This window comes from Oryx dammah, unplaced genomic scaffold (assembly GCF_014754425.2).
Source record: "Oryx dammah isolate SB20612 unplaced genomic scaffold, SCBI_Odam_1.1 HiC_scaffold_26, whole genome shotgun sequence".
NCBI classification, from domain to species: domain Eukaryota; kingdom Metazoa; phylum Chordata; class Mammalia; order Artiodactyla; family Bovidae; genus Oryx; species Oryx dammah.
In genome coordinates, this window is record NW_024070210.1 from 47694246 (window position 1) to 47715943 (window position 21698).

General features: G+C 35.5%; 2 protein-coding genes across 9 annotated transcripts in view; one reads left to right on the forward strand and one right to left on the reverse strand.

Annotated features, from left to right (window-relative positions):
* Positions 1 to 13646, forward strand: part of PIGB (phosphatidylinositol glycan anchor biosynthesis class B) — a 24874-nt gene extending 11228 nt beyond the window's left edge. The window contains exons 6-12 of one of the 2 annotated variants that reach the window (XM_040226561.1): positions 274 to 414; positions 1708 to 1759; positions 6282 to 6493; positions 7402 to 7466; positions 10707 to 10920; positions 12774 to 12954; positions 13276 to 13646. In XM_040226561.1, the coding sequence (XP_040082495.1) occupies positions 274 to 414; positions 1708 to 1759; positions 6282 to 6493; positions 7402 to 7466; positions 10707 to 10920; positions 12774 to 12954; positions 13276 to 13413 (1003 nt within the window). In that variant the 3' untranslated portion in view covers positions 13414 to 13646. The remainder of the gene's footprint in view (positions 1 to 273; positions 415 to 1707; positions 1760 to 6281; positions 6494 to 7401; positions 7467 to 10706; positions 10921 to 12773; positions 12955 to 13275) is intronic. The other variant, XM_040226562.1, reaches the window with a different exon arrangement.
* Positions 13238 to 21698, reverse strand: part of CCPG1 (cell cycle progression 1) — a 43437-nt gene continuing 34976 nt past the window's right edge. For 4 of the 7 annotated variants that reach the window (XM_040226558.1, XM_040226556.1, XM_040226555.1 and 1 more), the window contains 2 exons: positions 16980 to 18385; positions 13642 to 14422 (listed from right to left, as the gene is read on the reverse strand). In XM_040226558.1, coding sequence (XP_040082492.1) covers positions 14233 to 14422; positions 16980 to 18385 — 1596 coding nt within the window. In that variant the 3' untranslated portion in view covers positions 13642 to 14232. Of the gene's footprint in view, positions 14423 to 16979; positions 18386 to 21698 lie in introns of all 7 variants that reach the window. The other 3 variants (XM_040226560.1, XM_040226557.1, XM_040226559.1) reach the window with 2 other exon arrangements.

A 21698-nucleotide genomic window follows, 5' to 3' on the forward strand; every position in this document is an offset into this window, starting at 1 on the left:
AGTAAATAAAACTAACATTAAGATTAGAATAACTTCTTACTTGGAAATACTAGAATATTAAGTAAAGCTGGAAAAGACCTTACATATTACCTCTTTTTTATGGATGAGAAAAATTAAGAACCAGAAAGTTTAGGTAACTTCCCCATGTTCAGATAGCTATTTATACCAAAAAGAAAATGGTCTAATTAAAAAAAAAGTAATACCATGGAGTAAATAGATAACCTCTGAACTCATTTCCAAGTTGTCTTAATAATACCTTTTCCTTGCATATAGTGTGAAGTACTCATCCCTGGTGGCACTTGCCTTCATAATCCGTCCCACAGCTATTATTCCATGGATACCTTTGCTGTTCAAACATTTCTGGCAAGAACAGAGAAAGCTTGATCTTATTCTACATCAGTTTTTACCTGTAGGGTAAGTATAGCTACAATCCATCATATTAGTTTTAATAAAGATTATGAACAAGATCTTACATCTTTTTAGTCAGGTGTATCTTCTAATATCACTGAGAATTATCAGACTACGGAAACATAGTATTTCCAATTTTATATTTTTAGTTGTGATTCTGAGTAGTTTAATTTGCTTAAATGAGGATCCTGGGAGTTTTTTGAAATTAGAACTTTCCTATGCTTTATTTCTTAAATATTTTTCAAATATATTTTAAGGATACTTGATTCCTTCACATTTGTATGAGGTTTTATGATAAACATACAATATATATTCACGTATTACCTGATTTTCACAGTTCTTGGATCTAGGCGATGTAGATGTGTTTATACCAATGTAGATGTGTTTTACTTTGTGACACGGAAAATGGAGGGCTTGATGAAATTAGCCAGTGTCACTGGGTTGCTGTGATGAAAACGGGATTGAAACCCATGTTCTCTGACTATATTTTGAGCTCCTAGAATCAGAATTATACCAGGTACCTAGTGGAATACACAAAATAATTATTCATTGAAGGAATGAATGTACTTTGACTCTTAAAACAGTGATCTTTTTAATATATTAGTATTCACTTTGTACAGGCTATTTTTGGTAGCTATTATGAAAGGACAAAATCACATGGTGGCTAAGTTGCCACTATTGTCATTTCTCAAATTTATTAACACTGTTTTGATTGTAAAGCATTCATTCAGCAAATATTTAATCCTCATATCTTCTAGGTGCTGTTCCACATGCTAGAGATACAGCAATTTAACAAACAAAGTCCATTCCTTCATGAATTATACATTCCAGTTCAGGGAGACAGCTGAAAACTATGATTAATTTATGTTTGAGAAACTTGAGAAGTGACAATGCATGTTGGAGGGAAAAATCATGAGAGCCTTCAGCTGAAACTACAGACCCAGTCAATATCCTAACAAGTTATGAGATCTTGAGTCATAGATACCCAGCTAAGCTGTGCCTGGATTCTTGACCCACTGATGCTGTGATAATAAATGTTCATAGTTTTAGGTTGCCAAAACATTTGGTGGTAATTCATTATGCAGCAGGAGGTAATACAGAATTTATTACTTTTAAAAAGTTTAAATACAGCTTTTCTCAATGAAATATCTTTCAAAACATGTAAATCCATATTCAGCTGGAGAAACTTTTGAAACATTTTTAAAGTGGCTTTTGATGCTATATGCCACTAAGTCATATGCCATTGCTGGATTTTCAGTAGGTTCAAAATGTTAGTCACCATTCTGTTTTGTTTTTCAGATTTGTCACTTTGAGTTTGTCTCTGATAATTGATCGTATTTTTTTTGGTCAAGTAAGTAAAAATAACTTTTTTTTAAGTTACTGTAATATAGTCACTTATTACACTAAAAACTCAGCTTTACTTTTTTCATCCATGAGTATCTGGAAACATAAGCAAACCATTTTTTTAATGATATGGGATATATTAGGAAAAAGCTAGTAGCATGTGCCTTTGGTTCGCTTTGCTGTACTTTTCCATATAACAGAATTGTGTATTAATTGAAGTTCTAAGAGTCCATTCAAAGTACTGTTGTCAGGTTTGTAACAATAGAGGTTAACTTTTAAATGACTTAAGTTAACCTCAATTATTCAGAATTCATATTGACCAGAATATTCTTTAAGCATCTGGTTTAATCTTATTGGTAATAGATTTAATATTGGTAATATAGGTTTAATCTAATTGGTCATAGCCTCTGGTTGTTTTTTAGTTCCCTGTTTTTTTAAGTCACTTATAGGTTCTGGAATCAGATGCTACTGTCTGAAGCCTAGTGTATTAAGATATAAGATCTTGGACCAGTTATTCTTACCAGTTTCCTTATCTGGAAATAATTGTGGTACTTGTCTCTTAAGGTTGGAGGATTAAATAAGATAATGCATGGCAATTGTGAGCACTTAATGTTAGCTGCTATTGTTGTTATTACTTACTTTATGCTGTAATTCAAAGTGCAGTGTTCTCAGAGCTTTATCTTAATAGGTAATATGTGATGCCATAAGGTGGTACTACAGTAAAATTTTTAACATGGGTACCAAACACATATAAAAATTATTTTCATTGATTCTTCGTGTCTACATGCTACACTGTCAAAATGGGATAAACAATTATACTCTTGAATCTCAAAAACCTAGTGTCTTACAAAGAACACATTAATACGTATAAAAAGTTAATAAATGATTTTACTATTATAAATGACAGTGAGAAGAGAACCATACACAATCAATGAGATGCAGCAGAAGCAGTTCTTAGACAGACGTTCATAGTGATACAGGCTTTCCTCAAAAACAAGACAAATCTAACATGAACAACCTAGACTTACCACTTAGAAGAGTTAGAAAAGGAAAACCAGAAGTCAGCAGAAGGAAGGAAATAATAAAGATTAGAGAGGAAATTAAGAGATGAAAAAAATCAGTAAAACCAAGAGTTGGTTCTCTGAAAGGGTAATAAACAAGATTGACAAACCTCTGGCCAGGCTCACCAAGAAGAAAAGAGAGGACCCAAATAAATTAAGAAATGAAAAAGGAAATGTTAACAACTGATACTGCATAAATACAAAGCAACATAATACTATGAACAATTATATGCCAACAAATCTGACAGCCTAGAAGAAATAGACAAATTTCTACAAACATTCAGTCCACCAAAACTGAATCAAGAAGAAATTGATTCACCACTTCTTGAATTGTGCCCTTTCAATCACTAGAGGAGAAATAGAATCTCTAATTTAAAAAACTCGCTACAAACAAAAGTCCAGGACCAGATGGCTTCACAGGCAAATCTACCAAACATGTGAAGAAGACCTTATACTGATCAGGATCATTCCCAAAGACATTCTATGAAGCAAAACTAGACAAAGATATCACCAAAAAATAAAATTACAGGCTAGTGCTTTTTGATGAATACTGATGCAAAAATTCTCAACAAAATATTAGCAAACCAAATCCAAAAACACATAGGAAAGATTGTATATTACAACCAAGTGGGATTCATCCCAGGTTCACAAGGATGGTTCAACATAGGCAAATCAATGTGATACAACACATAAGCAGAAGACAGAAGCCACATGATCATCTCACTAGATGCAGAAAAAGCATTTGCCATAACTCAACATTCATGATTTTAAAAAAAAGAAAAACTCTTGCCAAAGTAGGTATAGAAGGAACATATCTCAACATAATAAAAGCTATTTAAGACCAACCCATGGGCTTCCCAAGTGGCTCAATGGTAAAGAATATGACTGCCAATGCAGGAGACACAAGAGACGTGGGTTCAATACCTGGGTTGGGAAGATCCCCTTGGAGGAAGAAATGGCAACTCACTCCAGTATTCTTGCCTGGGGAGAATCCCATGGGTCGAGGAGCGTGGTGGGCTACAGTCCATGGGGTTGCAGAGTTAGACATGACTTGAGCAACTGAGCACACACGCATGACAAACCCATAACCAATATAATACTCAATGGTGAAAAGCTGGAAGCCTTGCCAGTAAAGTCTGGAAGAAGAAAATGATGCCTACTCTCACCTCTTCTATTCAACATAGTACTGGAAGTCCTAGCCACAGCAGTCAGATAAGAAAATAAATAAAAGGTATCCAAATTGGAAAGGAAGAGGCAAAACTGTCATTATAGCAGATAACATGATACTATCTATAGAAAACTCTGAAGACTCCACACATAAACTACTAGAACTGATAAATGAACTCAGCAAGGTAGCAGGATACAAAATTAACATACACAAATCCTTTGCATTTCTTTACACGAACAATGAAATATCAGAAAGGGAATGTAAAAAAAAAAAGTACCTTTCAAAATCACACCACTCAAAATAAAATACTTAGGAATAAACCTGACCAAGGAGGTGAAAGGCTTATATACTGAGAACTATAAAATATTAATAAAGGAAACTTAAGATGATTCAAAGAAATAGAAAAGATATCCCATGCACTTGCATTGAAAGAATTTATATTGTTAAGATGGCCATACTACCCAGAGAATCTACAGATTTAATGTGACTGCACCTATCAAATTACTCATGAACTAGAACAATTCTAAAATTTATATGGAACCATAAGAGACCCTGAATGGCTAAAGCAATCCTTCAGAAAAAGAACAAAGTAGGAGGCATAACCCTCCCAGACTTCAGACAATACTACAAAGTTACAGTAACAAATCAGCATGGTACGGGCACAAAAATGGATATATGGATCAATGGAACTGAATAGAGAGCCCAGAAATAAACCCACACACCTACAGTCAATTAATCTTTGAAAAAGGAAGTAACAATATACAATGGAAAACAGACAGTCTCTTAAGCAACTGGTAATAGCAAAGTTGGACAGTTACCTGTAAATTGATGAGTTAGAATACACTGTCTCACCATACACAAAAATAAACTCAAAATGGCTGCTTAAACATAAGACATGACACCATAAAACTCCCTAGAAGAGATCATAAGCAAAATATTCTTTGATATAAATCATGCAAATGTTTTCTTAGGTCAGTCTCCCAAGGCAACAGAAATAAAAACAAACATAAACAAATGGGGATGGGAACACATGTACACCCACGGCTGATTCATGTCAATGTATGGCAAAAACCACCACAATACTGTAAAGTGATTAGCCTCCAATTCAAATAATTAAAATTTCTTAAAAAGAAAAATATCCAAAAAAATATAAGCAAATGGAACCTAATCAAACATAGATTTTGCACAGCAAAAGAAAACATAAAAAAGAAATAAAAAGACACCTTAAAGAACAGGAGAAAATGTTTGCAAATGATACAACCAACAAGGGCTTAATTTCCAGAATATGCCAACAGTTTATATAACTCAACAACAGAAAAACAAACAACCCAATCGAAAAATGGGCAGAAAACCTAAACAGACATTTCTCCAAAGAAGAAATACAATGGCCAATAAGTACATGAAAAGATGTTCATCGTCACTATTAGAAAAATACAAATCAAAACTACAATGAGGTATCAGCTCACGCTGGTCAGAATGGCCATCGTTAAAAACTACAATTAACAAATGCTTTAGAGAATGTGGAGAAAAGGGAACCCTCTTACACCTTTGGTGGGAATGTAAGCTTATGGTACAGCCACTATGGAAAACAGTATGAAAGTTCCTCAGAAAATGAAAAACAGAATTACTGTGTGATCCAGCAATTCCACTCCTGGGATTTTTTCCACATATCAGACAAAACGTAAATCTAAAAAGATCCTGCCACCATTATGTTCATAGCAGCATTATTCACAATAGCTGAAACATGGAAACAATGTAAATTGACAGATAAATGAATAAACATATAACAGAATACTACTCAGCCATAAAAAAGACTGCTGAAATAATGCCATGTGCAGTGACATGGATGCAACTGGAGATGATCATACTAAATGAAGTCACTCGGAGAAAGACAAATACCATATCATTTATATGTGGAATCTATAAAACAGGACACAGATGAACCTATCTGTGAAACAGAAACAGACTCAGGGATATGAGAACAGACTTGTGGTTGCCAAGGGGAAGGGGGTGGAGGGAGGGTTGGATTGGGAGTTTACTATTAGTAGATGCAAATTATTATATGGATAATGGATAAACAAGATTCTATTATATAGCACAGGGAACTGTATTCAGTATACTATTATTATAAACCATAACAGTATAAAAAAAGTATTGCATATTCAAAATTAGCAATGTAAACTACCTAGTGTTCACACTTCATTCTGATTTAATTTCATGATTATGCCAAATTCCCCAGTGCCAAAAATCCATACTTGGCATTAACACATTTCTGTTTCTTTTTCCTTCAACTATCCCAGTGGACTCTGGTTCAATACAATTTTTTGAAATTCAATGTGCTGCAGGATTTGGGATCATTTTATGGTTCTCATCCATGGCACTGGTACTTCAGTCAAGGATTTCCAGCTGTCCTGGGTACTCACTTACCCTTCTTTATTCATGGCTGCTTTCTAGCCCCAAAGAGGTACAGGATATTTTTGGTGACTGTGCTATGGACACTGCTAGTTTATAGGTAAGATTTTATTTGTTCAAATAGTTCATTTTTTAAATGTTACCAAGAAATTAAATAAGTTCTTTGAAAGGTAAACTATTTATCTTTTGCAGGTTCATTAATACTTATGATTTGTTAGTGGGGATTATTTAGCAGATTGAAAATGCAGTGAGTATGCTGGTACTTGGGGCTTCCCTGGTGGCTCAGTGGTAAAGAATCCACCTGTAACACAAGAGACGTGGGTCAATTCCTGGGTGGGGAAGATCCCTTGGAGAAAGAAATGGCAACCCACTCCAATGTTCTTGCCTGGGAAATCCCATGGACAGAGGAGCCTGGTGGGCTACAATTCATAGGGTTGCAAAGAGTCGGACATGACTTAGCATTTAAATAACAACAAACAAATGCTGATGCTCAGACCAACTGAATACTTTCTCCAGATCTTCCCAACCCAGGGATCAAACCCGAGTCTCCTACATGGCAGGCAGATTCTTTACAGTCTGAGCCACCAGAGAAGCCCTTCTGATACACAGTTTGCTTAATAATATTATATTCAATTTTAAGAGGTTGAAAATTTTATTTGCTTCTAAAAAACAGAAACCCCCACAACTTTAAGTACTGTATTTCCAAATGAAAATGTATGCATTTCTATTTTAAATTTGAGAAATATTACTTGGGTTGGTAACAGAAATCCCTTTTTTTAGAATGCAATTGTACTTTAGAATTTCACATTGACATCAACTGTTGGCATTACTTTTAACACATCGTCACCATATAACTAAAAAATAGACTGATTCCTGAAGCATGAAATTCAGTCTCATAATTACAAAAACAGATCATGTTAATTATATTCATTTTAAATACATTAATTTCTTAAACCATCATTTAATATGAGAAAATAATATTTTCTTTGAATATCTTTTTTATTATAGCATGTTGAGCCACAAAGAATTCAGGTTTATCTATCCAGTTTTACCATTTTGTATGGTGTTCTGTGGTAAGTATTTCTGTAAAATAGAGAAAAAAAACAATAATAAAGAAACCAAGGACAATCAACGTTTATTAAACTCTAAAATATTACTTTCTACTAGGCTAAGTTAGGATTGCTCCTTAATTACAAATTGATTACTGCAGCTTTCCCTTTCTGCAGCCAAAATAACCTTTTTCTTCCCTAAATGTCCTTTTTCCTGTGTCCTGTAAAGTGAAATAAAAATATAAGGATCCAGCATCTATAGCACCTTTTGATGGTGGTGTTTCTGGCTGTTAGAAATCTTTCACTAAAAAGTAATACGTCTATTTCAGAATAGCTAATTTAAATTTATGGTTAAACTACAAGGTCTACATTCCACAAATGGAAAATTAATGTTGAAACTAGTTTTTAATGCTTTATATACATTTATCCCTTCAAGACTCAGTCCTAACGCATATGCAGTTTTTAACATGATTCACAAACTCTGGTTTCATCTGCCACCTTTCTATGTACCTCCACTAGGTCTTTGCAGTAAGTTTTTTACATGTGACTTCTAAAGTTTTATATTACTAAGCTCTGGAAAATATGAATTTTTATGTTGGTTTGGAAAATTTATGAATTGAAACTTTATTAACTTAAAATTTAATTCAGAATGATTTGTTGGCTTGCTTCAAATATTAATCACTAAAAAAAAAGAAAAATCACTGGACTATGGAAGGAAGAAATGATAATCAAACTGGACCTGGAGGCTCAGAAAAATGAGGGCATTAATAGTATCAAACTTTTTACTTAAAAAACAAAAAACCCTCCAAATTCATTGAATTAAGCAGCCTTCTTTGGTCAAGTATAAATATCGTCTCCCACATCTCAGCTGTATGTACTCTCTTTAGACACAAACATACGTATCTATATATTTGAAATATCTAAAATACTGAAATGAAAGTTAGTGTCATATAGTATCTTTATATAGTCTTACTTCATCTACAGATGCAGACACAAAAATATAAGCGTCTAAGAACTATTTGGCAAGTCTTTAGAATAGTGGGACCATTTAACAGAACAATTCTGTTCATAAATTACTATTCAGATATAGTTTTTTTTTTCAACAGCCACTTGAGTTAGCTGTAATTGTTTACTTTTCACCCAGGTGAACACTGCCAGATACTACTGGAGGACAAATATTTCTGTGCACATTTTGTTTAGTTCCGTTAATTTAGGAACTTGGTTACATTCCATTTTTATGTTTTTTCCCACTGTTCTCTTTCTCTGCTCTGTGTCTTTACAGAGTGTTTTAAAGACTTGAGTTATCTAAATCCTCATTCCCATTCCGAGAGAGTGAATCTTTAAGTGGGAGGGTCTTGGTAACCTGTTTCCAGTCCCAAACACTGAGATAAAACGCACGTGTGGGTTGTAGAAAGAATCTGCCCTTCTTCCATCTCATGTCCATTCAGAAAGATCCTTCAAGGACAGAGACCTAGAGAAACGCCTGATCTTCTCACAGGATGTCAGCTTTTCCCTCAGACACGTGTACCTATGGTTCCTGAGTGAACCAAAAATTCTGATTCCTTGGAGACTTGTACTTCCACTAAGAACGGTTATGCCGAGTTCCAACAAGACCAGTTAAGTAGTGAGTTCACCTAGACCAGTCTGGATGTTCAGGAGTGTCTGATGTTTTAAATAGCACAGTTTTCTGGCCCAATTTTCTTTTCTAGCCACTTGAAATCTTGAGTTATACTGTACCTCAAATCTGTTTTTACTCTATTCTTATGTGACCTATTTTAACCTGATTTTATATAAACATGACAATTCTATTGGCAATAGCAGTTTAACAAGTCACCTCAACACTTAGTGGCTTACAGTTATTATTTACAAATTGACAGCTCAGGTGGGTAGTTCTCCAGTGAGCTCACTTATGCAAATATAATCAGCTGTGGAGGAGGTAGGCAGCTATGCTAAACTAGGCTGGGCTGTCACATACTTGGGATTCAGCTGGCTATTGGTCAGGGTACCTCAGCTCTTTTGTGGGCTCTCATTCTCTAGCAGGCTCTCTGGTGCTGAACAAGCTGGGTGTAAGCAGGGATCCAAGGGAGGCCCAAGCATGGAACCAGCACACTGCCACTTCTACCACATTCTTTTAGTCAAACCAAGTCACAAAGCCAAGCTAGATTAAGAGATGACAAACTTCAGGCTAGTGGGGGGACAGGACACAGGAAGAGAAATAACTACAGCTGTTATTTTCAATCTACAGTAACTTGTCTTGCCTAATTTGAACTTTCCCCAATCCTAGCCAAAACACCTAAATTCTAGATGAGAATGTTGGCTTTGATCCTTAGTGAACTGTATAACTTTGTACCTGTTTCCTTACCTGTAAAAGAAAGGTGTCACTAGTCTAATAACGCTGAAATTCTTAGACTGAACTTCTGTCATTTGAGCTGTTTCCAGTTCTGGGTTGGGTTTTTGCTTCATCTGTTTTTACTACAGTGGCCGTTGCAGACCTGCTTGTCTCTGATTAGGCCATCCATATGCTAATCTTTTTAGCAAAACCACACTTGTGCTGTTTCAAAAGTCAGATAACCAGTGTTATGGAACTGGTTCCCATCCCCTCCCTCCCATTACCACGCTCAGAGGCATCACTTATACCCTCTTAATTGTTCAGCATCTCCAAACTGCCCAACACAATAGTGAAAGAAAAAAACAAGTAAACATAAATCTACTTCCAGAAAGAGATGCATGCCAACACTCACAAACTGACCACTGAAAATCTCCCAGGAGCCTAGTAGTATATTTTTCTAAGAATAATACATAGTTACATTTCCTCCAGAATCACTGAGACTTGTAGGTACATAATCTGTCACTAGTGCTTGGGAGATTAAAGCAGTAAGTAAATGGAATAAAAGCAAGTTCTATATATTTATCAATTATGTAACAGGACTGGTGCTGTACATACATTTTTCCCTAATATTTGAAAAAGGTACTGTTGCGGATGGGGAAACTAATGCCAAAGCTAGAATTTAAATCTGGACTCTCTATTGGTCAATTCCTTTTTCTAGAAAAAGGTCAAGACCCGGATGATACTGAACAATGACAGTGAATAGTCAAGGAAATTACAAACATGACCCAATGCTTATTTCATGTTTTTCCATGACAGCATTTCAGCTTGTACTACACTTCCATTAAAGACTATAAATATATTTGCAATTAATATTCACTTAGCTATAAGAAAAAAAATCACCAGTGTTACCATTCAATGTGTCTATCTTTATATAGGATACTCGCTAAACAACTTGAAAACGTGGAAGAAACCAGCTCTAAGTTTTCTGTTTTTATCAAATATGCTCCTTGCCCTCTATACTGGTTTAGTTCATCAACGAGGTACTCTTGATGTCATGACTAATATTCAAGAACTCTCTTACAACAATACAAATGTATCTTCAGCTTCAGTACTTATGATGATGCCTTGTCATTCTACCCCTTATTACAGGTAATAAAAGTTGTTACCTAAACGCTATGACTATAAAAACTACTTTAAAACTCCTTTCAAATTCCTGAATTTAAATTAATTGGTCAAATGATTATAAGGCATTTGAAACTCCTGTTTATATCCATGAAAATCATATACCACTTTTAAATATACTTTAATATTCAAAACAACTTACATTTAAATACTCTGATCAAATAAACCTATACAGTATTTTATACTACCTTTAAAAGGTACTCTTAGTAAAAAAAAAAATTCAGGTATCATTGATCTTCATACAAATCTTTGTGATACATCTTATATTTACATAATTTGTAAACAATCTCAGAACACAGATTCAAGTCCAGATTTACTGATGGGGACTGTTGTCCTGGTCTTAAACCAGTGTTTTTACTTTCTTTAGATATCAGCTGTCTTGCCTGTAAAAGTTAGGGAATTCAATTAGATGATATTCTAATGCTTGGATTAAGTGTGTCTGGGAAATAACAGTGAAAGTGCCTTAAATTATGCAGGGCTTTTGAAAATATGATGGACACTAAGCTTGTATTTCAGGGAGCTATATACACCAATTGCCTAATAAGGATAAAAGGCAAAGAAAACAGCTTTCCTTTAGAAAATTCTTTACGTATCTAGAGTTAATCTGAAGTTAATTTTTCATGTGCACATTCAGTCAGTATCAAAGTTGGTATCATTTTACAGTAATTGAACACTTTTGGAATACTCTGCTTAACTGAATTATTAATGCCAATCATTAATAGGCTATTTGGAAAACTGGGATTGTCCAGCAAAAGCCAGTTAGATGGTTGCAAGACCTCAAACACCCCTTTAACTTGAATATCCCATTCTATATAAAAAAGACCAGAGCTGAGAGAGGGATGTTCACTCTCCCTGTATTCTCAGTAGTGGTAACTTCAGAGAACAGGAATCCTAACGGTACTATGATGCTCTCCGATACATGGTTGTAGTGACTGATATCTTAGGCTTTGCATAGTTCACCTAGTTCTCATCTTAGGTTTTTCCAACAATGCACAATGGAGCGTGCATGCACACACACACAAGTGTATCTACCTCTGAAATATAAGGCTGTCAGCCTTTTCTCAGTTGTTTCTGCTTTCCCCTTGAAGCAAGACCTTCATCTTCAAAATTGTAAAAGTCATGAAGTATTAAGATCCTGTGTAAATTTACTTTGTACACATTTCATAGAAAAAAAATAAACCTCTATCAAATTTTTAATTTTTCTGAGGCAAAGTTGTAAACATGGCTTTTTGCATGTCCCAAGTAACTGCTTAATCCACCTTTTCTACATACACTCTAATCTTCCAACGCCTCAGTAAAACCATTACTTATTTGGATTTTGATCCATGAACCCATGTTGTTCTTTTTACTAAATCATACTTATATAAATATTTAAGAACAACAAAAGTAATAGGAAAAATTTGTCCCTTAAGAATTCAGAGCAGAAAGAGGAAAAGAACGAAGAATCCTTTATCCTTTCAGGTTCATGACCAGTTTTCTACTTTTCCAGATATTACTCTCTCATTAACAAGTTAACATACCTGGTCCCAAAGCCCCTATGCCTGGAACACTCCCACAAGCTGTGGACTGACTTCCCACCTTCACATGGAGTTTCACTCTTTACTTTGGACTTGAGGTTATGCTACCTACACTGTAAGAATCTTAGTCTCCGTTTTTTTGAGAAAACTGCATTAAAGATGTGCCTCTTGACCTTAAGTGAAACCCAGTTTAGATTCAGATTTCACATTTTATGTGAACATGATGTATCTTAAGTGTAATTTGAAAACTATCACAATTTTTTTTAACTTCTTGTAACTGTAATGATAACCTTCTTTTTATAGCCATGTCCACTACCCGCTTCCAATGAGATTTCTCCAGTGTCCCCCAGACCTGACTGGAAAAACTGATTATCTAGTTGAAGCAGATATGTTTTATCTAAATCCCTTAAAGTGGTTGTATATGGAGTTTCAAAATGATTCACCACTGCCTACTCACTTGATCATCTTCAGCGTCTTGGAGGAGGTAAGGGAATATGAAAAAAGGTATAACTTGGTATTTTTATTTTACCTCAGGTTTAGCAAACACTCAGATAAATAGACAATATCACTTTTTTTAATGGTCCCTTTCAACAGATATTTTATTAACTGGTCTTTTCCCTGGTCAAAATCAGCCCTGGTTCTACAGAACTATCAAGGAATATGTGTTACTTACCATGAGTTATTTTATTGTGAAATTGCATTGTTTTATTAAAAAAGTTGCAGAAGAACAAATAGATCACTCTTAATGAAAAGTACTCAACAAAAGGTGGCTTTTATTTGCTTAAAAACATTTATTTACTTCTAGGAAATAAGTCCTTTCCTAATTTCAAACAACTATGAGAGAACTGCTATTTTCTTCCACACTCACTTTCCGGAGAGTCGAACTGGAAGTCACATATACGTCTATGAACGGAAGTTAAAGGGGAAACTCAACCAAAGATGAAATTCTGAACTATGTTTAGATCTTTCTCAGAGAAATAGAGATTGCTGAGCAGAAATATTCAGATGTTGCTGAAAGATGCTACTAAATACTGGGTAAAACTCATGGAACTAGCAAAAACCACTATGAACTGCTTTACCAAATAGCACTACTGAGGAAATGTATGGGGGGAAAATCACAATATAAAATCATATATTAATGCAATGCCAGATTTTAAATAAAGACCTTTAGTTTTCCTCATGGTGCAGTTTTATTGTTTCTTCCACAGTATTCAGATGTGCAAGAAATTTCACAAGAGAACAAGTCAGCAAGTTCATAAGAAGGCAGCAAATTCTTCACAAATCAACGGGCTCTTGAACCCACAAAAAGACAAGAAGCAAGTGTAAGGTTATAAAATGTTAAAGATGAAATTCCATCACAATGTACTTTTTTTTTCAAGCTCTACTGGAAACTTAACACAAATATCAGTGTTAATTACACTTTGTCATGTATGATTTGAGCTTGCTTTAAGCTCATACACTGAAAGGAAGTCTCATTTCATGCACAAAATGTGTTGCATGCTTGGCTTCCTTAATAAAACTACAGTTGAACATTTCCAGTGCCAAAAAAAAAAAAATTCAGCGAAGCTAAACTACAGGAAAATGCAAGTTAGTAAGCTTTTGCTTGATACTTCTGAGTGATAATATAAAATCATCAAACTATACTTAGAAATGATAAAAAGACATTGTTATCTTGATAATTTCATCTTAGTTTCAACACCAAACAGTAAAGAAAGCATCCAAGTTTCTGTTACAGTTTTCTAATTTAACTTAGTTGTGATGGTCAATATTTAGGATCAAAAGGTAACTGCCCCAATTCTATTTCAAGGTTTGCCATGTGTCTTCCATTAGTGCGACCATATTTATGCCATTTACCTTCCCTTTTATAAGGTTGTGGCTGAGGGTGCTTCTGCTCTTGTTTTCGATGCCTGGAGCTTTCAATATTTACCATACGTTGCTTTTTATCTGGTCGACTGAAAGCAGTAAACACATTTTTCATCCAGGTTAGAGTTAAATTTATTTAAACAGGAAACAATTTTAATGTTTTTTCTCCATTAATCTATTATTTGAACACTGAAAAAGGATAGTAAATGAATCTGAAGTATATAATCCTTAGTATAACCATATGAAAAAGATTTCAGTGAGTTTATACTTTTATCCTACAGAAGGAAAAAATGGACAAACAACTGTGCTGGCAAAGAGGGGCAACACTCAAAAGATAAATAGAAATGTGACAATGAAATAATGAGATGTTTTTCCATTATTTTTTCTCCTTTCCTATTAAAGTTAATTCCCCCTCCCCAAGTGGCTTCCTCTCTCAGCAGGGATACAGACACATCTCAACAGAGTTCCTCCCTCTCTCTCTCCCTCTCTTTTTTCTGCATGCGCATGCATGCTCTAACAGCTGAGGCTTATAAACAATATCTACATGTAGTTCTTAATCTCCATAATCACACCTTTGCCACTACTTCAACAAAACATTCCATGGCCATCCAATTCCCAACCAAGACATCCATTCTTTTTTTTTGGTGGGGGGGGGGGGGGGGGGGGGGGGTGGGGGCGGGGCATGTAACATTATTCCTTTTACTTGAGATGATTTTCGATTTTCACAGTGCCACTCTCTGCCCATCATTCTCAGCCTTCTTTCTCTAAAACCCCTTAGATGTTGGTGTTCCTCAGGAGTCTGATAAACACCTCCAGCCTAGACTATCTACATATACAGAGTCTGGGCTAGAGAGAGTCACATAACCAATGGCCAACTAATTCTCTCTACTTATATGTGAATAGATACTAAACACAATTCTCATTTTCAATTCCCCTTACCCAAAACCTGGTATTCCTTAGTGTAGCTGATGTCCATTTATAACTATAGACAGTTATATATACACCTGTAACTATAGACAGAGACATATATATGTAACTATATAACTAGTGATCCGACCCAGAAATCTCAAAAGGCATTGTTCCTTTCTATTTCACAAGAAATAGCACCAATTTTACTTACTATATACCGTTCAAATCTGTCTCCTTTCTATTCCTGCTACTGCCCTAGTTCAGATACTCATCAGCTCATGTCTGTATTATTTCAAAAACCACTTTTCAGCACCTAGCTTCACTCTTTCCAATAAACCCTTCAGGCTGCTGCCAGTGACCCAAAATGCAATAAAACAAGTCCTCCAGCAGAAAGGTTCTTCATGATCTCAATCTTTTCTTCTTTTCACACCCCAGCTCTACCTTGTCTCCTTAACATAGCATGTCTTCACATCTCCGAATCAGTGCAAATGAAGTTCCCTTTGAGTGGAACGTACTCCACCTGCTGCAGGCAAGTTTTCACTACTTCTTCAAAAACCAGTTAAAAAGAAGTTTAGCTCAAAGGCCATCTTATTATGAAGACTTCCCAAACATCTGCTGACTGAGTCCACCATATAATATGCCTCCACATCTCCACTGCATTTCTTGTATTGACCTAATTCTCCAAAAGCTTCTGAGCTCCTTGACAGCAAGAATTTTTCATTTCTTTCCTCAGGACAGCCTCATAGTACTTTGCACTAGATATGTATTTAATGACTAAAGACACCAAAATCAATCTCATTATTTTATTGACACATTACATTTATTCAAAAAGCTATATAGACAGAAAACTATCTCAAAGGTTAAAAAATAAAGGTAACATTCAAAGATTAGGAGAGTTTCGTGTTACAGAATAGAAAGCTGGTAAGCAATGGATAATACAATGTTATTTTTAAAGGTTATATATAAAGCACACGCATGAGAACTTGTGGCTTGCTAAGTTTACCCCTTTGATCATGCCTCTACCTTTACCAATAATAATTCTATAATAAATGTATTAAATATCATAATTTAGTTGGTAAGTAGAATACACAAAGCAAGTGGGACACTTGAATTGTTACTCTGATTTCAAAGTGAAATTTGTATTTTTCACTCCTAGCTTCCCAAAGTGAGTAAATAAAAGATTAAGGAAATAATTTAACTTAAGGTGATTATCTTTTCATATAAAGTATAATGAAAAAAATGAAATAGGCTAAAAGAGAGTTTTATATCCTCAGATTTTTTAAGGTAGAAATTAAACCATTTGCTCAAGTCAAACTGATTTTATGAAATTTTCAGTTTGTAATAGATTTCAACTTAAAATTTAATCTTTCAATTTATCCTAAATTCCAAGGCAATAAAGTACTTTTACAAATAGTACTTTTGTTTACAAAAAGTACTTTTACAACAAATACAGCTGACCCTTGAACAACGTGGGTTTGCACTGCTTGGGTCTATTTGTACCTGGATGTCTTTCAGTAGTAAATACTTCAGTACTACATGGTCTGTGGCTGGTTGAATCTTCAGATGCAGAAATGCTGATACAGAGGGCCTGACCATAGGTCATATGCAGACTAAGCCCCCAGGTTGTTTAAGGGTCAACTGTAGTAGCATTCTAAGAAACTTATCAAATTATAAAAATGCTATTCAATCTACAAATGTTAAAAACTATTATAATAACATGGTGCTATGTAAACCGACCTGGGTCCATATGGAGGGGAAAAGGTGTGACCAAAGAAGTGTCTATATATATATCCATCCAACTTCTCAAATACGCCATCATTATCTACTTGATATTCTTTCATGTCTTTAAGATAATCTTTAACATCATTAACAAAGTCAGTGAAGAGCTTCTGATCATGTATAAAGACACCATTTAGGAAAAACTTATTGATGAAGTGATCAAGTTCTTTCCAATGATGAAAACTATCCAGTTTTTCTAATAAATACCCTTCAATTAACTGTCTAAATTCATCTATCCTTACAGGATTCAACATTTTAACATTAAAAAGGTTAATAGATTCCTGTTGAGCACATTCAAATACACCAGAACAAGGCTTTCTGAAAGAATTATAATTTCCACCACAGTCATGCTCAGCACTGCATTTCTGTGAATTTGTATTTTTTCCAAACTGTTCAAAATGAGGCTTTTCTCTCCTTCCCTCTCTCTGCATAGCAGGGCCTCTACTATTCTGGTTTTGTGTACGTGCCTTATACTGTGGATGGAAATATTCACTAAATGTTGTCGGTTTCTTAGCTGTGGCTTCTTTTGCAGCACCAAATCTTTTATTGCCTTTTTCATCAAAGATATTCTTGGTGGTATCTTTAAAATGCCTGAAAGTGGATTTAACTGAATCTGAGAATTTTTTCAGATTTTCTTTTACAGCTTCTTTAGCCTGTTTAATTTTTTCTTTATGATGCCTCACAAACTCCTTAGTAGAATTCTTCATTGCATCAAATGTTTCCTTAACAGAACCCAAAAATGTTTCCTTTGATTTATTTTTAGCTCTGTGGTTTCCTCTGTTCCCTTTCTTTTTTCCATCAGTTTCTTGTTTCTCATTTTGATCTTTTGCTTCAACATACAGTCTTTCCCACAAATCAGAACGCTGTTGCTCAAAGGTCAGCTTGCGCTCCAGCTCAGTAAGTCTTTCCCGTAACATTTCTATTTCCTTTTTCTCAGTCACTACACCGGCCGAGTCTGAGTTGCCATAAGAGTGACTGGAGCTTAGCTGTTGGAGTTCTACCCTTAAAGCCATGGTTATTAGTCGTTCTCTTTCCAGTTCCTTCCTGAGCATCTTTGCTTCTGCCAACAGAGTCTCCCTTTGATTAAGGAAACTGTGCATTTTCAGCTTTTCTTCTTCCAAATGCTGTTTAAGCTTATGATTTTCTGTAACCAATTCAGTGCTTGTCCCTTTATCTTCTAACATCCTAATCTGTTCTCTTAATTTCCTTAACTCTTCCTGTAATGAAGATAAAGCTTTCTCTTCCTTCTCCAGAGATGTTCTTAGATACTGATTTTCTGTATCAAGGTTCTTTTTCTGAGTTTCAAAGGACATCTTCTCTGCTTCAGTATGGGTCCAACACCTTGCAAGGTTTTCCTTCAATGACTAAATTTTTTGAAAGATAAGAAAGAAAAATATCAAGTAAAATATCAAAGATGAATTTAAATCTTAATAGTATAACAAATACTCCATTAATGTTTAGTGTCTATTTCCACAGAGACTATCCTTTATGTAGTATTTTCAGTACATGAAAATTGGAAAATAAAAGGTTCATATGCAAGAAAATGCACAGCAAAGAGCTACATGAAAACAAAAACAAAGCATGCTGGAAGAAGACTGCCTTCTACCTTTTAACCACAGGACTCCACAATCTGTACTGAGAAGGCTCCTAGAGAGAATTTAAGAAGGACTAATGGTTCTCCGATCCTTGAGTGATGGAGATTATCTTATAAAAAGTAAAATTATAGTTAGAGAGATGATTTTAGGCTTCAAAAGTCCATTATATACTCATGGCACTCTCTGAAGGAAAAAATTTTCAATAATCTCAGTACTATTTGAAAGATATTGGTCCTACGCAAATGAACACCCTAGTTCAGGTAAGTCAGGTAAGTTCTCCCACAGTTCAGAGAACAGACTAAATCTTGGTAACATTTACAACTAATTTCTCCAATTTCAATGTTTCTGAAGAGACTGACCAGATTAGCAATGTAACTCTGAAGTCAGCACCATTTCTGAGAGAGAAATTATGTCCAATCAGGTTTACAGAACTTTTGCTGTAGTGCTGGGTAGCCTTGAAGGGTCTGATTTTTCTGTCAATACATGTATTAGTAACAAACTTTAATCAAAATACCAAAAAATTAAACAGATTAATGTTTATACTTAAACAGATTAACGGTTATAGCACTTTCTAGTCAGTTAAAATGTCATGTATAAATCAGCAAAATGATATTTCAACTTTGTTTAAAATTGACTACAAACATTATGACTGCTCCCTCTTTTTTAAAAAAGAAAAAAAAAAAACCTTCACTGTTTTGTTTTTCACTTTTTGACCCACATGCACAGGGGTGAAAGCACTGAGTCCTAACTCCTAGACCACAAGGAAACTGCCAAGACTTTCTTTTTTTGGCCATGCCATGTGGCATATAGGATCTTATTTCCCAGTACAGGGATCAAACTTCCAATGCCCCCTGCATTGGAAGCGTGAAGTCTTAACCACTGGGCTGCCAGGGAAGTCCCATGACTAATCCATTTCAGTCAGACCATAAAAATATCGGACAGAGACAAAAAAAAAAAAAGTCCTTTTAATGACAAGATTTTCCACTTAAAAATTAACTATCTGAGATGGGTATTTCACTGTCTGGCTGACTAATCTTCAAAGAACAAATTAAAAATTAAAATTTCCTTATAGTCATTTCATCTGCTCTCCCTATGTGAGAGAAAATACGTTTCATTTATCCAACAGAAGTGGACTTTGGAGAATACTATGCTAAGTGCAGTAACTCCGAGAAGGACAAATACTGTATGATATCACTTATATGGGGAATCTAAAAATAATACAAACAAATATAAAAGCAAATCAAAAACACAGATGTAGAAAACAAATTAGTGGTTACCAGTGAGGAAAGGGAAGGGGGAGGAGCATATTAGGTTTTGGATTAAGAGGTACAAACTATTACTCTGTATAAAGGATATATTGTACAGAACAGGGAATTATAGCCACTATAGTAACTTTTAATGGAATATAATCTGTAAAAAATACAGAATAACTATGCTGTACACTTGATACTAATATAATACTGCAAATCAACTTACTTCAATGATTTTTTAAGTGAACTATGGAATAGAACAGACTAGAGATGGGAATACCAGACCACCTGACCTGCCTCTTGAGAAATCTGTATGCAGGTCAGGAAGCAACAGTTAGAACTGGACATGGAACAACAGACTGGTTCCAAATAGGAAAAGGAGTACATCAAGGCTGTATATTGTCACCCTGCTTATTTAACTTCTATGCAGAGTACATCATGAGAAATGCTGGGCTGGAAGAAGCACAAGCTGGAATCAAGACTGCCAGGAGAAATATCAATAACCTCAGTTGTACAGATGACACCACCCTTATGGCAGAAAGTGAAGAGGAACTAAAAACCCTCTTGATGAAAGTGAAAGAGAGTGAAAACGTTGGCTTAAAGCTCAACATTCAGAAAACGAAGATCATGGCATCTGGTGCCATCACTTCATGGGAAATAGATGGGGGAACAGTGGAAACAGTGTCAGACTTAATTTTGGGGGGCTCCAAAATCACTGCAGATGGTGATTGCAGCTATGAAATTAAAAGACGCTTACTCCTTGGAAGAAAAGTTATGACCAACCTAGATAGCATATTCAAAAGCAGAGACATTACTTTGCCAACAAAGGTCCGACTAGTCAAGGCTATGTTTTTTCCAGTGGTCATGTATGGATGTGAGAGTTGGACTGTGAAGAAAGCTGAGTGCCGAAGAATTGCTGCTTTTGAACTGTGGTGTTGGAGAAGACTCTTCAGAGTCCCTTGGACTGCAAGGAGATCCAACCAGTCCATTCTGAAGGAGGTCAGCCCTGGGATTTCTTTGGAAGGAATGATGCTAAAGCTGAAACTCCAGTACTTTGGCCACCTCATGCGAAGAGTTGACTCACTGGAAAAGACTCTGATGCTGGGAGTGATTAGGGGCAAGAGAAGGGGACGACAGAGGATGAGATGGCTGGATGGCATCACTGACTTGATGGACGTGAGTCTGAGTGAACTCCGGGAGTTGGTGATGGACAGGGAGGCCTGGTATGCTGCGATTCATGGGGTTGCAAAGAGTCGGACACGACTGAGCGACTGAACTGAACTGAATGCAGTATTATCTTTAAATGCACAAGCACAGAGAGTGCCACAGGATGACTAGAGGGTACAATATTCTGTATCCAGGAACTCTAAAGTCTTGAATTATGTGACAAAGCAGATCCTGGACAGGTCTTCCATGAAGATCTTCAAACTCCAAACCACATTTAGCAGCTGGAGACAAGAGGTTTGCAAGAATTGACTCAGTAAAGATCCATACAAGGTAAGTCTCCTTAGAGCCAACACCATTCTATGCAACCAGAAACCGTGATAGTAAAGAAGAAAATGGCTGCTCCTTTCTGTAACATCCTCTGCTCAAGGCAACTCAGGAGGTTATAATTCAAGCGGTTGCCACACCCTTCTGGAAGAGGGCATAGCTCTAGTATTCTTGCCTAGAGAATTCCATGGACAGAAGAACCTGGCAGCCTATAGTCCATGGGATTGCAGAGTCTGACATGACTGACTATCACACTGCTCAAGGCAGAGAAAACTACACTATTTATAATTAACTTCAGTAGTCCATCCCTGAAAGATATAATTCAGATGTTAAGTGGGATT